At 46.1% G+C, this 19,704-nt stretch overlaps 1 protein-coding gene across 1 annotated transcript; it reads right to left on the bottom strand.

Annotated features, from left to right (window-relative positions):
* Positions 1-7: 7 nt before the first annotated feature.
* On the bottom strand, positions 8-18,402 carry UAP1L1 (UDP-N-acetylglucosamine pyrophosphorylase 1 like 1). Its single transcript, XM_081847664.1, has 9 exons — positions 17,690-18,402; positions 15,561-15,765; positions 13,922-14,097; positions 12,650-12,822; positions 9,052-9,245; positions 6,587-6,727; positions 4,548-4,733; positions 2,853-2,919; positions 8-1,174 (listed from the first exon to the last, which is right to left on the bottom strand). The coding sequence occupies exons 1-9, from the start codon at positions 17,982-17,984 to the stop codon at positions 1,088-1,090; spliced, it is 1,524 nt and encodes a 507-aa protein (XP_081703790.1). The 5' UTR covers positions 17,985-18,402; the 3' UTR covers positions 8-1,087.
* Between the last annotated feature and the right edge of the window lie 1,302 nt (positions 18,403-19,704).

Genomic DNA, 19,704 nt, shown 5'->3' with positions numbered 1-19,704 from the left:
CAAGCTAGACTTTGTAAAGCACTTTTAATATTTGAAAATTACAAAACGGGCAATATAGGGTTTTCATCACTTTCTTCCAGAACATGTATAAAGCAGATTTCCCCAATGTGGTGGCTTCAGCTATGGTTGGATTCCCATCAGCCCCAGTCAGCATGGTCACAGATTAGAGAAACTGTAGTGTCCTAAAACAACTAGAGGGTCCCAGTTCAGGGAGGGCATTATCAGTATCAAAAGACGGTTTGGGGATAATTAAAAAGGAGAAAGAAAACAGTGCACTCTGCTACACAAAGATTTGCAAAGAGGGAAGCTTTCAGCTCAAGCTGAAAACACCAGATTCAAAATGGCACTGCCAAAATAGATGCAATTCAGATCCTGTCTCTTCCACAGTCAGGGCAGTACTTCCAAGATGAGGCAAGAGATTCTGGACACAGACAATGCCTTTAACTTTGAGTGTATAAAGTTCTTGCAAACGCAGATCTAGGTAAGCACTGTTTGCTCCTCACTGGAAGCTTATCTCCAAGGTCTGAAGCCCAGAGCTTTCTCCAGACCTACCACCTAACATCCTTTTAAGTGGAGTTGTCCATAATCAAACATGGGTCCTCCTATTTGTTCTGCCACTGAGTCAATGCTCCTCCAAGATAATACAGAGCCCCTTCACCCAGCATTGGTAAATAATATCTATGGAATATGTGCAGCACTATTTAGAGGTTCCTCTCAGCTATCTGCTGCCTCTCTGGTTCCTTTGAGTGTTGACACCAGCAAAGAATCCCGTCCCCCAGGACTGCCTCCAATTTCAGCATTACACACAAGGGGCCTCTCAGCCATAGTAAGGATGGTGGGTCTTATTTCAGACAGCTCTTTGAAAGTTGCAGAGAATGCTATTGGGACAATCAAGGGCAGAAACCATCACTCTCCAGGCACAGTGTGACCTAACAACCCCACCCCAGAAGCAGAAAAGTTAGAAGATTTTGGCTTTATAGTATCATAAACACTGATAGTTTCACAAAATTATTATTTTCTTAATTACAAAGCAACAGTCAAGCAAAAAGATGGTCGCAGAGGACAATCTTCCAAGTTGGGTCTTCATTCAAGCTCTTGTTAATGTTTCTGCTTTGGTTTCATCGAGAAGAAAAGGTGACTGGATGTTTTTGGCTTTCAGGTACTTCTCTAGTCCCTGCAAAAGAAAACAATTTTTAGCCAAAGACCACATTCCCTTATGGGCAGGCTTTCAGAGTTTGCATGACAGTGATGGTCAGGACCAGAGATGAAAGTGGGTGGAATAACCAACGTGGCTCTTTTGTAGCTTACTTCCGCGGAATATGTCAAGAGGCATCAACACAGTTCAGCATACATTCAAGCCAAGGCAAAGCACTCACAGCAGTGGGGCAGGAAGCAAGTGGTATCCCATAATGACCAAACCCCTAAATGTTAATTACAGGGGGTACGCTAACAATTAATTTTTAATTTTTATATTTAAATCCTTGTAATATTCATATTGTCTCTTGTATTTTTGATATTTTTTATGATCTGTGATATTGTGTGTGTTGACGCTGGTCTGTGACCGTATTAATAAATTCATTCATTCATACATTCAAGCCAAGGCAAAGCACTCACAGCAGTGGGGCAGGTAGCTTGCAGAGAGTCCTAACCGCCAGAAAAGCCTCAAGGGCCACATTAAATTCCCAGGCCTGAGGTTCTCCACCCATTTTAAAATCTAACCACGACTTTTGCCCCTAAGTCAGGGGTATGGGGTACCTGTGGCCCTCTAGATGTCAGAAGCCAACTCCCAACAGCCTCAGCCAATGGTTGGAGATGTTGCAAGTAGGAGGTGAATTGCTGCTGAAGAGCCAGAGGTTTCCTCTTGCTGCTGTAACCCATGGGTAGGCAAACTAAGTCCCATGGGTAGGCAAACTAAGTCCCATGGGTAGGCAAACTAAGTCCCAGGGACTGGATCCAGCCCAATCGCTTTTTAAATCCGGCCTGCGGACAGTCCGGGAATCAGCGTGTTTTTACATGAGTAGAATGTGTGCTTTTATTTAAAATGCACCTCTGGGTTATTTGTGGGGCATAGGAATTCGTTCATTATTTTTTTTCAAAATATAGTCCCACAAGGTCTGAGGGACAGTGGACCGGCCCCCTGCTGAAAAGGTTTGCTGGCCCCTGCTGTAACTCATCTTTCAGCCTTTATTTCCTGTCACATATTGATTCTCCCTTAAGTCCCTCCTGCCTATTCTGGATTTTAAACTTCTGTAGACAAGGACCTGCTAGGTTGTTAACTCTAAAAGTGACACACAAAAGTGACACACATACACTTATAAAACAATCAAAAAGATTTTAATAATAATAATAGGGAAGAAACTATTCTTAGCTGCTTTTCTTTTTTATTATTCTGACACAACAGTATTTTGTGTTTTTTGTAATTATGTGTAACCTGCATAAAAAATTCCAAATGGAGGAAAGCCTATATAGCTCTGCGGTTCCAGGCTCTGGACTCTGCCACAGACGCTATTGCCTGATCCCTTATGAAGGGAGAGTTTGCTCATGTGGAGTTTTATCCCATATTTGCCATGTTGGCTGAACATTCTTCAATCTCAGGGCTCTTCAACAGGCATAGGCAAGCTCCGGCCCTCCAGATGTTTTGAGACTACAGTTCCCATAATCCCTGACCACTGGTCCTGTTACCTAGGGATGATGGGAATTGTAGTTCCATAACATATGGAGGGCCGGAGTTTGCCTATGCCTGCTCTACAACACCTCCAATATTCTTTGCACTGGCTCAGAAACAAGAACTTATTTCCTTAGAAGCAGATACCGAATCCTTAACAGGAATTCACATAAAATGTTGCCCTCACCTCCCCAAAGTAAGAGACTAGAGGTGAAATCTCACATACAGCGGGTGGTTCGTCATCTCCTGATAAACTGAAAAGAGAGAAAAATGAAAATAATGTCTCTCTGCAAACATATGACAAGCCACAGAAAATAGAGAGGCAGGCAGGCAGCCCAGGCAACAACAGAAATTGCTCAACACAGCCCGAGGCTAACTTCACATTTTATTTCATCTGTTTGGTTTTGGTATTTTAAAACTGTAATCTACCATGGGTGCTTGGAAGACAAGTCATATATAAATGAAGTAAACAATAAACAGAAGCACCAGAGCATTAGCCAAGTGTTTTTCCCTTGCCACCCGAATAACTGCAACCAGAATGCATAACTGCAATGTACTTCTATATGCAGGAGAATGGACTAGATGACGCTTTGGGTCCCTTCCAACCATACAGTTCTATTATTTTATGGCCTCACACACCCGGGACGGGGAGAAAGGCACCCCAGATCAGAGAGGATGACCCCAATAAGCTTTGATTCATGAACCCTGTATTTTATTATTATACCCCCCCCCCCCTTTAAAATAGAACAAAATAAAACCTGCGCCATATTAAGAGTTTGGTCACAACACGTGATGTTAACACAACTTCTCCTAATCTAGTGCCTTCCAAATGCTGCAGGAATACAACATCCATCTTGGTGGCTGCAGCAGGTGGCTGGAATCCAGCCCCATCTTGGAGAAAGCTGCTTCATTGCACTCTTCCCCTCTCTGGTATAAACCCCAGAGGGCACAATTTATCTCCACAAGAAGATCTCATCTGCGCTATACACTTAAGGCACTATCATACTACAGTGGTACCTCGGGTTAAGAACTTAATTCGTTCCGGAGGTCCGTTCTTAACCCGAAACTGTTCTTAACCTGAGGTACCACTTTAGCTAATGGGGCCTCCCGCTGCCGCCTCATCCTGAGGTAAAGTTCTTAACCCAAGGTACTATTTCTGGGTTAGCAGAGTCTGTAACCTGAAGCGTCTGTAACTCGAGGTACCACTGTACTTTGAACAGCCATGAAACCTGGGAGCTGTGGTTTGCTGAAGCTGCTGAGAGGTGTTAGGAGACAACCCCCCACCCCAATTCCCCTCCAAAAGCACCAATTCCCAGAGTGGTTTAGCAATCGCCAGGGAACTCTGGGAATTGTAGCTCTGGGAGCAGGGAGGGTCTTCTCTGAGAATCCTTAACAAACTACAGCTCCCAGAATCCTTTGGAAGAAGCCACACCTGTTTAAAGTAGTATCATAGTGCTTCAAGTGTATGGTGTGGATGAGGCCAAAAATCTGTTGCAAGGATGTTAAACAGATACTTAACGGTTAGTCCTGACCAGACGCCCAGCTATTCCCCACTCAGAACTACAGCTCCCAGAGTTTCCTGGGAAGAGGGCTTGACTGCTAAACCACTCCACGAATTGTAGCCCTGTAAGAGGAGTAGGGGGTCTTCTAACAACTCTCAGGACCCTTAAATAATTCCCAGGATTCTTTGCAGGAAGCCATGACTGCTTAAAGTGGTGTGATAACTGCTTTATGCAAACTGCTGATGGGGCCACACGTACACAGTGTTTCACTGTGGCAGCATTCCATGTCACAAATTCATCTAGTCCCCCCTGGCCCCTTGGGGTAAACTACAGTTCCCACAATCCCTTGGGGAGGATAAATCGGAGAAGCCTTCACAGACCTTGGTTCTTCAGGTATCCTCTGGCCATTGCCATTGACAAATCTAGCTCCTGCCTTCACAGCCCAACGGTAGTGTTGGGAGAGGAGTGACCGGCGAGCTGTGATGGGAGTGTCTTTGTCGGCCGCATCGGAGTTCTTCAAAGGCGAGAACTCCTCTTCCCTCGGGACCTCAAAGGCTACGAACTTCCTGTTAACAGAAGGGAGAAACTGGAGGCTTAAAATGGGAGTTTCAGTTGTGGTCGTGCCTTCCTGTATGTGCAGCATGGAGCCATTGAGGCCACGGCACGTTCCAGAATCCAGGAAAACGTAACTTGCCATATCCATGAAAGGAATGCATTTGGAGGCAAACAGCGAGACCTTGCAGCTGTTCTCCAAGCTGCCAATTCCAGTTGGACTTGACTGCAAAAGCAAACCAAAGCCACATCCACACCAGACATTTAAAAGCACTCTTATACCATAGGAACCAGTCTGCACCCTGCGGTCATCATCCGAGGCCCAGGAGGTCTGGAGAGGGGCAAAAGGAGAACAGGGACTTTTCTGTGGTGGCTTTCCGCTTGTAGAAAGCTCTCCCCAGCAAGGCTCACCTGGTGCCATCGTTACGTATCTTCAGGCACCAGGCAAAAACCTTCCTTTTTAACCGGGGCTTTGGCTTTTAACCACCTATGGCCTTTTAGAGTGGGTAGGATATTTTAATGTATTTCTTCTTCCCCCCTCCTCCGGTTTTAATGTATGCACAGTGTGGACTTTTAAAGTTGCCATGCCCCCCACCATGTGACTAATCAATTTAATTAATAAACAGATAATTTAGCCACCATGCCTTCCACACCCCAAAAGTAGTCCAAGGGTGCTGACTTCACAGGCCTATAATTCCCAGCATTCTTAACAAAATACAGTCCCCATGACTGTTAAAGCAGAACAATATAAGGGTGCTTTTAATTTATGGTGTGGATGTGAACTAAATATTTCTAGATAGGTGATCTGAAAAACATGATGCATTCAAGCTGGGTCTCTGGATTCTAGCAGAATGCAATCAATATCTATCTATCTATCTATCTATCTATCTATCTATCTATCTATCTATCTATCTATATCTCTACACACATACCTGTACAGCACATTTGGTGTAAAGCACTGCTCAGACAGCTTCTAATAAAGAAGCTTAAAATTTCACTGTTGTTGGTGGAGCCATCATTGTTATTAGGAGCACAGGTGGGGTGCAGGTGGCGCTGTGGGTTAAACCACAGAGCCTAGGTCAGTGGTTCAAATCCCCGTGACGGGGTGAGCTCCTGTTGCTCGGTCCCAGCTCCTGCCAACCTAGCAGTTCGAAAGCACGTCAAAGTGCAAATAGATAAATAGGTACCGCTCTGGCGGGAAGGTAAACGGGAAGGTAAACTGCTCTGGTTCGCCAGAAGCGGCTTAGTCCTGCTGGCCACATGACCCGGAAGCGGTACGCCGGCTCCCTCTGCCAATAAAGCGAGATGAGCGCCGCAACCCCAGAGTTGGCCACGACTGGACCTAATGGTCAGGGGGTCCCTTTACCTTAATGCAGCCAGGCATATAAATTCCAAACGGTTTTCATAGGCAGCCCCACATATAACTCATGGTAGTAATCTAGAGGCTACCAGGGCTCTCCATTCTGTCCTGTTACAGCAGCTACAGCTACACATGTAATGTTCTCATCTACTGACTGCAATAATCAATCCCTCAAAAAAAGAAAATGCTCTAGGGTGCAGTAGGTAAGTGTGCCTGCCATTTTGATTCAGAAAACAAAACCAGAAGCTATCAGAAGTTTGGGGACACCCTGTGTTGTCACAACTCCTTACCCCATAGCAGCTGGTTCCATTATCATTTAGCAACCTGGTGTGCTCCAAATGTTTTGGACTGTGCCCCCCATCAGGCCCAGCAGAGGCTGATGGGAGGTGTAGTCCAAAATGTTTGGCAGGCACCAGTTTGGCCAAGGCCAGTTTATTGAGTTTCCCCAACTCCTGCCCCAAAGAACAGGATACACTGAAAGAGAAAAGAGACACATTTGGTACTAACTTAGAAAACTGGAACACATCAAACACAAACTTCTCCAGCTTTATCCCGTTGGGTTTTAGCGGCGTCACCCGATTGCCCTCCTGGTCGATGAAAGGGACTTTCTTGACAGCCACATGGCATTTCAAGCGGGGCTCAAACTTCCTGGTGGACAGGAAAGGACAGACACATAAGCACACAGGAGACTTCCTCAAACTCTGCTCTGCTAAAAAATGTTGTTGTGCAGCAAGATCGCTCAGGGCTGCCCCAGGTCATTCCTTGCACTGCACAGCTGTAAGGGGAAGGAGAGGCGTGTTCTGCCTTTTCACTTGCCTGAAATCTACTGCCACAATCAGTTTGATGATCCAGGGTTTCAGTGTTCCATCAAACTATCTCCATGCTTCTTTCTGCACTTCAAAGGGTTGGACCTGGTGGCCCTCCCAACTCTACAATTCTATGATTCTATGGACAAGTTTAATTTAAATGAGGGGAGGCGGGAAAGTGGGAGGAAAGCTTCATCCCCCTGATTATTTTGTTCCCCCCATTTTTCTGCAGGAGGGGTGGTGTGTTTGACAAACTGCTGGTGGGGACCTTTATGCTGAGCTGTTTTCATAGGGAAAGGGGGGGGTAAACCGCTGCATAAGTTATTTTTGGCAATTCGCCGGACACTTCCTGGAAATCTTTGGATAATGATTCACTGGTATATTGGAGTTGTTTCTGTGGGTTTTCTGAAATCTGCCTTTCAAACAGAAGGCAAAGATTTGTCCTAGGACTGTAGTTTAAGAGCTATACGACAGAGGCTGTGGTTTAGGAGAGCGTGTAGGTAAGCCGTCTTTTTTTTGGCTGCCTGGATGATAGCAACCAAGTTTTTGAGTTCTCCTGTTTTCCCAATTACAGGACTACAGTCATACCTTGGGTTACAGGCACTTCAGGTTGTGTTTTTTCGGGTTATGGACCGCTGAAACCCGGAAGTACCAGAATGGGTTTTGGCGGTCGTGCATGCGCAGAAGCGCTTTGTGCATGCGCAGAAGCACTGAATTGCAACTCCTGCGTGCACAGACGTGCAGCTGCAGGTTGCAAACACTGCGGGTTGCGAACATGCATCCCGCACAGATCACATTTGCAACCTGAGCGTCCACTGTAATTCCTTTGCATTAGGGTTTCTTCAAAATAAGAACCTAAGAAGAGCCCTGCTGGATCAGGCCAATGGCTCCTCCAGTCCTGTTCTCACAGTGGCCGACCAGATGCCTGTGGAAAAGTGCAGGATCTGAGCACTGTCCACTGCTGTGCATTTTCCAGCAACTGATATTCAGAAACACTGATGTGGAGGCAGAGCATAGTCATTGTGGCTGGCAGCCGTTCCAAGCTTTATCCTCCATGAAATAGTGTTCATTATAGATTTTATCTTCTGCATGCAGTATTGCTGAATAAAGTGAGTTTAAAAGCCTGCTGAAGCTGCCTGCTATAAAAATGGAAACACATAGCTTTAAGAGCTATAGAAAGGGAAACCTCTGAAGGTGAAGCAACCTCCTGCTGGAGGTTTCCACACAGAGTTTGGATGGCCATCTGTCAGGGATTCCTTAGCTCTGATTCCTGCATTGCAGGGGGTTGGACTAGATGATCCTTGGGAGTCCTCTACCAAGTCTAAAGCACTATGATTCTACAGCTTCTAACCAGAAAACTATGTAATAGAATTTTAAGGTCATATGTGTGTGTGTGTGTGTGTGTGTGTGTGTGTGTGTGTGTGTGTGTATATATATATATATATATATATATATATATATATATATATATATATGTCTGGAGCATCACAGGAAGACCTTCCTGAAACCAATTTAACTCCCTGAAACCATTTTGACTCCCAGACTGACCAAATGTTTTCTCTGCAAGGAGGGAGGGGGTGAGGGAACCTTCCCATTGTCTCAGGAATTGGGAAATCACCATCTCAAAGGAATGGCCAGACTGCCAGGAAAGGCAATCAGATAAGGCATTATCAGATAACCTGGTAGACAGAAAAATAACAACATTCAAATTTCTGTTGTAGACCGCCTTTTCTGTGATGTATATATGATGTATGGAGGGGTGGTCTTGAGCTCCAAGGCAGGGAATTTAAAATGTCAGGCACACCTTGGTTCGGGGTCCTCCTCCTTTCCTGCGGGTGAGGGGAGCACCCTGTTGCAACAGCATTAATAAAGATCAAGCTTACTAGCTGCTTTGCTTCTCACTATTCTCTGGTTGGCCTCTGTTATTTTCTCCTACCAACAGGGAACCTACATAAGGACTCTATATGGGCTCTTGGATACCCCATAAGGGAAAAAAGGCAGATTTTGTTTACAACAACTAGGAGCTCAGTTTGTCACAATCCTGATACAATGCTCAGAAATGCATGCATCCCTTCCTACCCCACTGATTTCCAGGATGCAGATCCCACACTCATAAACTCTGGAACAGGTCATGGGAAAGTGAGCATGCACAACTGCAGGACTTACTCTGTGACAGCCTTCAGGAAGTCAAGACTAAAGAAGTGGTTGCAGATATTTCCAGCGCTGTATGTCAACCGGCCATCCGAGTTTCTCCTCTGTGCCGTTTCCAAGGAGATTTCGCTGTATTCCACCACCTGATATACTCCGTCCACAGAGCAAACCACCCCAACTGGCTCTGTGGGGTAGGCCTTTTCCACTACCTTAACAAACAAACAAACAAACAAAATAGAATTTTTGGGCCAGAGTCAGGTAGCAAGTGAAATACAGTGGTGCCTCGCAAGACGAAATTAATTCGTTCCGCAAGTTTTTTCCTCTTGCGGTTTTTTCGTCTTGCGAAGCACAGACTTTGGAAAAGCTTCAAAAATCACCAAAGTCTTCAAAAACCTCAAAAAGGGCTACCACACCGCGTGCTATGAGTTGCTCCTCGAAGTGAATGCACGGTTTTAAGAAAAAGGAAACAAACTTGCAAGACAAAGGAAACAAACTTGCAAGACGTTTTCGTCTTGCGAAGCAAGCCCATAGGGAAATCTGTCTTGCGAAGCAACTCAAAAAACGAAAAACCCTTTCGTTTTGCGAGTTTTTCGTCTTACGAGGCATTCGTCTTGCAAGGTACCACTGTAACCGCAAAGAGTGGATCGAGCAGGTGGAGGGGTTGGATAATTCTTTTTTCTTTTTAAAAATATTTTTTATTGGAATTTTATTTACAACATAACATAACCTCCCCCAATATACAATCCACCCTCATTAAATGTGAACATAACATACAATGAGCATAACATACAACAATACAAACAACAAATAAAAGACTTCCTTTATCCTGTATATGGCCTCCTTATTTACTGTATTTTTCGCTCTATAGGACGCACCCGACCATAGGACACACCTTGTTTTAGAGGGGGAGAACATTTCTTCCATTTCTCCTGCCGCTTCGCTGAAGGGGCACTGCACAGAGGGGGAGAGATTTTTTTTCTTGTTCTCCCCCTCTAAAACAAGGTGCGTTCAAGGTGCGTTCACCCAAAGCCTCCGGAGCGCAGCGGGAGTTCCTGCTTCAGGCAGCTACCTTGGAAGCCTGGAGAGTGAGAGGGGTCGCTGCGCACTGACCCCTCTCTCTCTCCAGGCTTCAGTGAAGGCAACCCGAAGCCTCTGGAGCACGGCGGAAGTGCTCCCTCCTCTGCACTTTGGAGGCTTCACGTTCCTATTGCTGAAGCCAAGGAGCCTGCATTCGCTCCATAGGACGCACACACATTTCCCCTTAATTTTGGAGGGGGAAAAGTGCGTCCTATAGAGCGAAAAATACGGTACTTCTTATAAACTGTTTCCTTTATGAATAATTATTAAGATTTTTCTAATTATAACTTAAATATCAACAAAGTCTCCTGCAGACATTAATCAAAACAAGTCCAGGTATGTATTTTAGGGCACTGTTTTGTGAAGTATTCTCTGCATTTCCCCCATGCTTTTTGAAACTCTTGTCTAGTGTGATCTCTAATTGCCTCTGTTAATCTAGCCAGTTCAATATGCTCTTAATGGTTTGTTTTGCCATTCCTTTTTTGTTGGCACAGTTTCTTTTTGCCAGTTTTTAGCAGTTAGGATCCTTGACGCTCCTGTGGCATAGAGGAATATTTTCTGATCTTCTCTTGCTATACCTGTGTCCAGGTAATTCTTGATTCTACAGATCAAATCCAATTCCGCTCAGAGGATGCTGGATTCAGAAATTCACATGGTCAATTAACTGGATGCATATGTTTGCCTGTTTAGCACGAGATTACTTAACTGTTGCAGGCCCAGGAAGTGGGGGAAAGGATCTCTGCCAGTCACCCCTCAACACCCTTCTAAGATTTTACCTAGGCACTGCCCATAGGTGTTCAAAGTTCATCTAAAAAACTCACTTTTCACGTTTTGTTTCATTTTGCTTTGCCAAAGTTCCATATACTGTCCATCACAGACACTACCTATATTCAACATGTTTATGGCTCGGAGGCAGGAGGAAGAAATGCAACACATTACATGGAGGCAAAAGTAGATCTAGATTTTTAAAAAATGCAGTAACAAATGAGGAGGAAGGTTCATTTGAGCAGGGAGGGATTCCCCGCTGTGGGATCCTACAGCTAATTCTCCCCTCGTCTCCTCGCTGGCCCAAGTGGGACTAATTTAGCCAGCTAGCCCTGGTGATCATCTAATGTTTATTGGATGGATTTTCCCCCTAAATTGATTTTTTTATTCTTGATTTTATTGTTATTTACGCTTTATATCATATTTTATGCTGCTTTTTGTAGCATCAATTAAGTGTTTTAAATTTGTTATTAGCTGCCCTGAGCCCAGTTTTCTGAACCAGGAAGGACGGGGTATAAATAAAAATATATTATTATTATTATTATTATTATTATTATTATTATTATTATTATTATTCAGATTCCATCTGCAACCTGCCAGACACAAGCAATGCATTGGGTTTTTTTAAAAAAAACACACCAAATATTGGGGGGGGGGTCATGTGGAAGGACCAAACTCCCTGCCCCCAATCCACAAGTTTTATTACCATATTTTTCCGTGTAAAAGACAATGCTTTTTGCTTTAAAAAAATTAGGCAAAAATTGGGTGTTGTCTTATACACAGATAGTGAATGCAGAGGGGGGACGTGTGATTAATGGCAGCAGCAAGCAGGAGATTGGCAGTGGCGATTGGGCGGGTGATTGGTGGCTGCGGCAAGGCCTGCTGGCGATTGGCTGCGGCTGAGGCAATTGGGCAGACGATTGGCGGCTGTGGGAAGTGGGCAGGTGGGCTGTTGGTGGTGGCAAGCAGACAGACAATTGGTGGCAAGGTGTGCGATTGCCAGTGGCTGTGGCAAGTGATCAGCAGTGGCGGGCAGGCAGGTGCGCGATTGGCAAAGTGACCTCCCCCACCCGCCACAGCTAAACAACTTAATTTCTTAATTTTGGGTTTAAAAAAAGGGAGGGTTGTCTTATACATGGGCATGTCTTATACACGGAAAAATACTGTAGTTTAACAAGCAGTACGACTGCATCTTTTGTTTGGTGTACATTCTGGGGGTGGCGCATATGCACAAAAATATGTATACCCGAAGCGCCCCCTTGGAATCACCACTGCACAACCATCCTTAACATCCAAGCAAGGAAAACAGTTTTGAAGCTGGGCTCTGGGAAGCGCCTGCAAAATCCTACAAAACCTCACAAGAGCCTTCCGGCACCCAGTAAGCAAGTACTTAAAAGCTCTTTCCGTACCCCCGATGCAAAATCAACTTTTAGACTCTTTTAAGCCTTGCATGCGATTAATTTGGGGGATTTCAGCCAGCTGGCTTTCAACCACGTAAGGTTTAAACTGCACAACTTAATCAAGCATAAGATGCAATTGTCCTTTACTTACACCCCAGCTGTGGGTCCTGGGGTACCACAGGGCATAACCATGATGAGCAATGTAATTGTCATTTGGATGTTGAAAGGACCATCAGAAGATGAGTCACCTCTAGCAGAGATGGAAATCTTATCTTTGCTCCTCCTTGCTCATTCTTAACTATGACAGCCCTCCACCCTGCACACAAGGGAATTGTGCGATCATCCCTGCCCAGTGTTTTTTTCTCTGTCACCTTAGCACCACAATCAGCTCCTTTCGAGACACAGAAACCAATGAAGACGGGATCTGCCATTTTGACAAGGATGTTGTCCACACAGTAGACATGGACGTACTGGATGCCACACCGCTCCATGTGTTCCAGGATCTTGTTGTCCATCAGGGCGCGGTACAAACCACCGTTGCCATCTGCAACACACAAGGAATGAGTTAACTACCAAACAGAAACTGGGTTAGGACCAGCACCAACTGGCCAGCATCCATGCTATCAACCACCCACCTTTGCCTCTCACCCGCAATCTCTGTAACCAGTTTTACCACTGCTTGTAAATGGTGGCAGAGGAATGTATATCCAAAGAAATGCACATGTAGCACTTGCAATTTTAAAAATATAGGCAGCCCACCTTCAGGGGTGCAGGTCAAAGGGAAAGATGGTTCCCTGATCTTTCAGGCTGATAAAATATGGCCTTACTCTGGCCTTTGAAAGCTGAGATATATATTTTAGGGCACATCCTATCCTATTGATTGTAATATTCTGTCTTTTATTTTTGGATTGTAAGCCTGCAGGTAGGGACTATCTTGTTTTGACTATGTAAACCACTCTGGGAGTCTTTAAGGCTGAAGAGCAGGGTACAAATACCATAAACAAACAATTTTAAAAATAAATAAATAAAATGAAACCCATCCTAGAACTTCACAGTGAAGGGCAGGTAAGAGACCTAATAAATAATTATTATAATAGTATGTATTATATGGCATGATTGTATTCTCTATACAATTGTATACAGTTGTATTCTCTATACAGTACAAATATTGAGGGACATGGTCACTCAGTGCAATCAGTATATGTAAATGTCTGGCTCACTTAAAGCTATATAGAACCTTTACTCTCAATAACAATGCAACTCAAAGGCGGATAATACTTTTATTTTTATAAATCTTCATTATTTGTAAAGGGAATCTTTGTATGAGTTAATACTGTATCATCCCTTCGGACCTGTACTTTAACTCTGTACTTTTGTCCTTCCAAGGTATGGCGCTTTCGATCTATTGTTCCCTTTCCTTTTGTTGTGGTTGCATTTAAAAAAAATAATAAATCAATTCTGAAAAAGAAAAATGATACAGCTGTGCTGCTACGAGAAAGCTCTGCACCTGCCACATGTGAAGGATTTGCTATATACAATGCCCCTTTTCACTCAAATATTCAAAACGGTGCCAGTGAGAGGCCTACCAGAAGCTCCCAAGCAAGACGTAACACTTTCCCAACTTTAGGAAAGCTGCTGTATACCTGGCGCCATGGCAATCTTCCCTTTCTCTTCCAAGATTGCTTTCCCATCAAATGCCACGGCTGGGAGCATCCTCTGCTCAAACATGATGATGTTGGACTTCTCCAGATTAAAGTAGTTGTGCTCCTGGAAGAATTTCTCTGTCGGTCCCAAAGTGAACTCACTGGTCATAATGTACCTGCCAGGGAGGCAGACAGGGCACTGCAGTTAGAAGCACTGGACAAGGAAACCAGCAGGGTTGGATTCACACAACCAAAGCAAGCAGAGAACGTTTCTTTGAGACTGACCCAGAAACTCCAGCGGGTGCAGAATGCCGCGGCAAGACTCCTTACAGGGTCCTTGCCGCGGGATCACATTCATCCAGTGCTTTACCAGCTGCACTGGCTCCCGGTGTAGTACAGGATCAGGTTTAAGGTGCTGGTTTTGACCTTTAAAGCCCTATGTGGCCTAGGACCCACGTACCTACGGGACCGCCTCTCCTGGTTTGTCCCAGTCAGGGGCCAGCATGACTAAGCCGCTTCTGGCAAACCAGAGCAGCACACGGAAACGCCATTTACCTTCCTGCCGGAGTGGTACCTTTTTATCTACTTGCACTTTTACGTGCTTTCGAACTGCTTGGTTGGCGGGAGCAGGGACCGAGCAACGGGAGCTCACCCCGTCACGGGGATTCGAACTGCCGACCTTCCGATCGGCAAGTCCTAGGCTCTGTGGTTTAACCCACTGCACCACCCGCATCCTGTGTCACCCCTTACTCACCTCTTAAAGTGAAAAGTCCCGAATATGCTTCTCCCCCCTCTCTGGAGGTACTGTTTCAGTTACATGCAAATTTATGTAGGTTTAACCAACTGATTAACATTCAGCTGATTATCTGACAAAGATTTCAGGGGACAGTCCTGATATTTTTGGAGTTTTGGAAATATCCTAGTTAAATGTTTAACCAGGGGCCGGCAAGGTTTACCTCGCCTGGGCCAGCTCACTCCAGCGGAGAGCCCTCCGTGGGCCGGATCGACCGCCCGCAATTTTCAGCGTCTGCGCATGCGCGGATGTGATTTCCGGCATTACAGAAGCGAGTCCCAGCTCGGTACTGCACTGGTTTAGCACAGTAGGCGGGGACTCGCCAAGTGGCCGGCTCAGCTCGGGGGCGGCTCAGGGGCTAGTTAAATGACCCCCGTGGGCTGCTTGTGGCCCATGGACCAAAGGTTGCCAACCCCTGGTCTAAACAGACTTTGCCAATGGGAGTCACACTGCAAACCAAGAAGAAGAAGAAGAGTTTGGATTTGATATCCTGATTTATCACTACCCTAAGGAGTCTCAAAGCGGCTAACATTCTCCTTTCCCTTCCTCCCCCACAACAAACACTCTGTGAGGTGAGTAGGGCTGAGAGACTTCAGAGAAGTGTGACAAGCCCAAGGTCACCCAGCAGCTGCATGTGGAGGAGCGGGGAAGCGAACCCGGTTCACCAGATTACGAGTCCACCACTCTTAACCACTACACCACACTGGCTCCAAGAAGAGGGCATCAGATTGGCGTAAAACCACCCTGCCACTCAGCAAAAGGAACAACAGCAAAGAATTTTGGGACACCATGTGACCACAAGAGCCACTGGCCAGTGCCTTAAGACCCCAGGAGCCAGCTACCCACCAAGGGACTGTGCAGCGAGTTCCAAACTTATCACCAGCCAGCTGCTCCACTCTGCGGATCCGCTCCGCCTGGATCTGATAGAGGGTCTTATGGCTCAGCAGCCCCACATCATACATGCCCTTCGGGTAAGGCACCCCGAGGCGTGTCCCTTGCCCTCCAGCCAGAAGGAGCACGGCCACCTTGTTCTGGGAGATCTTACGGAGCCCTTGAAAGAGACAAGAGAAAGATCACCGGAGGAAATATATATCTCGTTCAAATCACGGTTGGAAAGGACCACGAGGGCCGTCGAGTCAAGTGCAATGCAGGAATCTTTTGCCCAATCTTTTGTCAAACCCACGACCCTGAGATTAAGACCCTGAGATTAAGAGATTATCAACTGCAGTCCGGGTGGCTGCCCTTGGAGACAGTGCACAGGGTGAGAGGCTCCTTTGGGGGCCTGGAAGCCCCCTACTCGCACCCCAAGCAAGAATCATTTAAAGGAGGCACAGGGGTGATGGTGCAGTTTCTGTGGACCCAGCTGCCTTCTTTCCCTTCATCGCTGAACAGGTCTGACAGCTCCAGAAGAAGCTTTAAAAACTGAGGCAATGCCTGGGAATTTAAACTATTTGAAGTACTTTTACTCCAACTCGTAAGCACCCAGAGCAGCTTATGATGGCAGTTAAGTCGGTTTCTTCCCTCAGACTTTCCACCAAAAATATACAACACAAAAGGAAAAGGAACTGGGAAGGAGAAGGTAAAAAGCAATCCCAGACAGTACTACAGCGGTACCTCGGGTTAAGTAATTAATTCATTCCGGAGGTCCATTCTTAAACTGAAACTGTTCTTAACCTGAAGCACCTCTTTAGCTAATGGGGCCTCCTTCTGCCGCCGCGCTGCCGGAGCACGATTTCTGTTCTCATCCTGAAGCAAAGTTCTTAACCCGAGGTAATACTTTTGGGTTAGCAAAGTCTGTAATCTGAAGCGTATGTAACCTGAAGCATATGTAACCCGAGGTACCACTGTACTTAGTACTTAGAGGCGGGGGACAAAGCCTCTAGTAGCCCTAGGTCCTGTTGATATCAGAGTGTGCTTTACTTCAGCTCTATCTACACATGCCCAGTGGTTCTTTGGTCTTCTAGGCAGTTGGTTGGAATCCTCAGTCCCAAGTCTCTTTGTAAACTGCTCAGAGGTTTTCTGTCAAATAACCAAACAGTATATAAATTTTGTTAAAGGTATTAAAATTATGTAACACGGGTACACAAGTACTCTGAATGCAGAACTGGTGTTTGCACAGCACCCAAGGCAAGTTTTGACCCACCCCAAAGCACACAGCAAACGGACACCCAGGCAGGCCAAATTGTATTTTGCAAACACTGAAGGCTTTGCCAACATGGTGCCCTTCATAAACAGGTGGACTACAACTCCCAACAGCCCTAGCCCAATATTGCCACCAATGGCAACGGGAGATTATCAAGCTGGAGGAAGAAGGCTGGCTTACAGGGGGCATCACTCCTTAAAATGTTTTACTCAAAAACAGCATTTTGGGCCACAGACAACACAAGGGAACAGTTTTCTGGTGTCTAAATGTACAATTTTAGGTGGCACAAAACTTATTTTACTGTGTGCGAAAGTTGTGCAATCTTCCTTTCTTCATTCAGGTTGTTTCTACATAGAACAATGAAGAAAAATATGCCGGTTTATATGCCATCCACTACAGTACTGTACTGTATTCCAAAACGGCCTTTGCCGAGGAAGGTGCGGCCAAAGGGGTAGGTGGGTGTGTCTGTGGGTGTGTCTGATTAAGTGGGCGTGACCGACCAAGGAAAGGCGGGGTTACAAGAACAGAACCAATAATGTACAGTAGTCCGTTATCCACACGCCCACTTTCCGAAAATTAAAGCACTAATGGATCGGACCAAAGGTCCATCATTATCCAACCAGGTGCCTCTGGGAAGCGCACGTAGGCAGGCAGGTACAACCACATGCACCCGACCTCCGGCAGTCTCAGGTAGACTACCTTTGCGCCGAGGTTCTACAGCGAAAAGTTAACACAGTAACCCACAACGTTCCAACTGCTTGTTCATCCTCCTCCACCTGCAACCCCCAGAGGTCAAAAGGGCTACCAAAAGCCAGGTCTCTCCTGGCCTTACCCTCTTCCTCCCACTGCTCCAAAGTCCGCGGGTCGCTCCTGCAGACGCTGCCGAAGAACTCTGGAGGGATGGGCTCTATCCGGCAGCCCAGTCTCTCCTGGCGCGGCTCTTCCTCCCGAGCGCAGGCCTCCGCCGCCCTCCGGCAATGCTCGCCCAGCTCCTCGGCGTCCAGTTTCGCCAGCGACTCCAGGAGCGAGTCTCGCTGCGCCGGGTCCAGCTCGCCCCAGAAGCGCAGCAAGTGGGACTGGCCGGCACACTCCAGCCGCGCCCGGATCTCCTCTTCCAGGCACGCCATCACCTCCTCTCTCTGCGCTGCTTGCTGAGCTTTTGCAAAGGGGAAAGAGAGCCCTTTTTTTGCAATTTGCAACAGCTACAAAACTGTCCCTGGGGAGCGCGCGCCAAAGTTTGTGGAACGTTCCCCGCGAAGAAACGGAACGTCGCCTCCACCTCGTTCCCCCCTGTGAAGGTCGGTTACTTGCAAGATCCCCTCTTGCAGTCACAGCACGGAAACCCGTGTCACTTCCAAATTCCCGCCCCGCCCCCCTTCGCCCGAGTGGACTGATTTCAGGCGTGCGCTCGTCCAACCAGGCAGGGTTCCCCTTCCATTAGCAAGAGGGGGCGGGGAATAAAACAAAATTGCAACTGGTCAAACTTTTAAAAAGCAAGTCGTGGGGGTCAGGCCTCAGGAGGAAGGAGAAGGAAATTGCAGCCAGCACACAGTCCCGCCCCCAGGCATAAGGAACGCCCCCCGCTTCTACGTCCTGTTTCCCGCGAGGATGCAAAACTGTTAGCTGTCTATGCTGGGCGCTCGCTTCGAACTTGTTTGTCTGATCTGAAGCGATTCCGCTTACTTGCAGCGTAACGCTATGCATGTTTATGCATAAGTCCTCCTTCAGCTCGAAGCGGGTTGGGGATACTTCCAGGCTTGCAGCTGGATCTTTTTAACCGAACATGCCAAGGACTGATCCTGGAGTCTTTGGAGGCAAAACGCTCGCTCTGCCCGCTGGAAGTTCCCGGAACGTTTCCGGCCATCTGTCAGGGATGCTTAGTTGTGAATCCTGCATTGCCACCCTTTAGAGCCCCTTCTCTACCAATCTATGATTCCACGCCTGCCCCCAACGCGGTGAATATCCGTGACTCTCTCCTTTGACCTCCTGCAGAAACCGGAGGCCCTAGCGGAATGGTCTTAGTAACGCCAATCCCCGCCCTTCCCTGGCAGACCCACCTGTGGGCTCCACCACAGGATGTTCAAACACAGCACGGCGTGTACTGTGCAAGAAAACGGCCTCGTTCCAGCAGGTTGTCCTCTTTTATAGCAAAGGAACACTGTCTTCCAAAGCCGCCGTCTATGGAAACAGCACTATTTGTCTTTTAGATACCTTTATGCTTGTTTACCAGGTATAATGGGCCGGAAAGGAAAAATCTGTTCACTGAATTGACCCCAATGCCTCTTCCTGCTATGTAGCTTACATTACTGTACAAAGGATATTGTAGAGTTGGGAATTGGGAAAGTTCAGAGAAGGGCAACCAAAATGATCAAAGGGGTGGAGCAACTCCTCTTTGAGGAAATGTTGCATTGTTTGGGACTTTTTGATGTATTATTATTATTATTATTACTACTACTACTACTACTTTTTATACCACCCCAAATCTGGAGGTATCAGGGCAGTTCACAGAAAAGAGAAGTGTAGAGAAAAGTTTACCGAAGACTGGGAAAAGTTTGTGGAATATCTGAAAAATGTGTGTGATGTGCAAACAACGCTAGTGGGGTTTCAAGAAGCACTGTAAAAGTTAAGATGTATTGTCAAAAAGAAATAGAAGGGGGAGGGAAGATAAATAGCAATACAATCAAGGGAATGCGTACTGAAGAATAACTATGGATGATTACCAGAGAAGCTGAAGGAAGTCTAAAATGTTTTTTATTTGTTAAAATTTGGATAAAATTGTATAATTTTGTTGGAAAATTAATAAAAATTTATTTTAAAAAATGAGAGAGAGGTATAGAGAAAAGGCAA

Source organism: Podarcis erhardii (assembly GCF_964252035.2).
Source record: "Podarcis erhardii genome assembly, chromosome: Z".
NCBI classification, from domain to species: Eukaryota; Metazoa; Chordata; class Lepidosauria; order Squamata; family Lacertidae; genus Podarcis; species Podarcis erhardii.
Note: the sequence above shows the minus strand (reverse complement) of the source record. Positions and strands in the feature narration are given on the sequence as shown.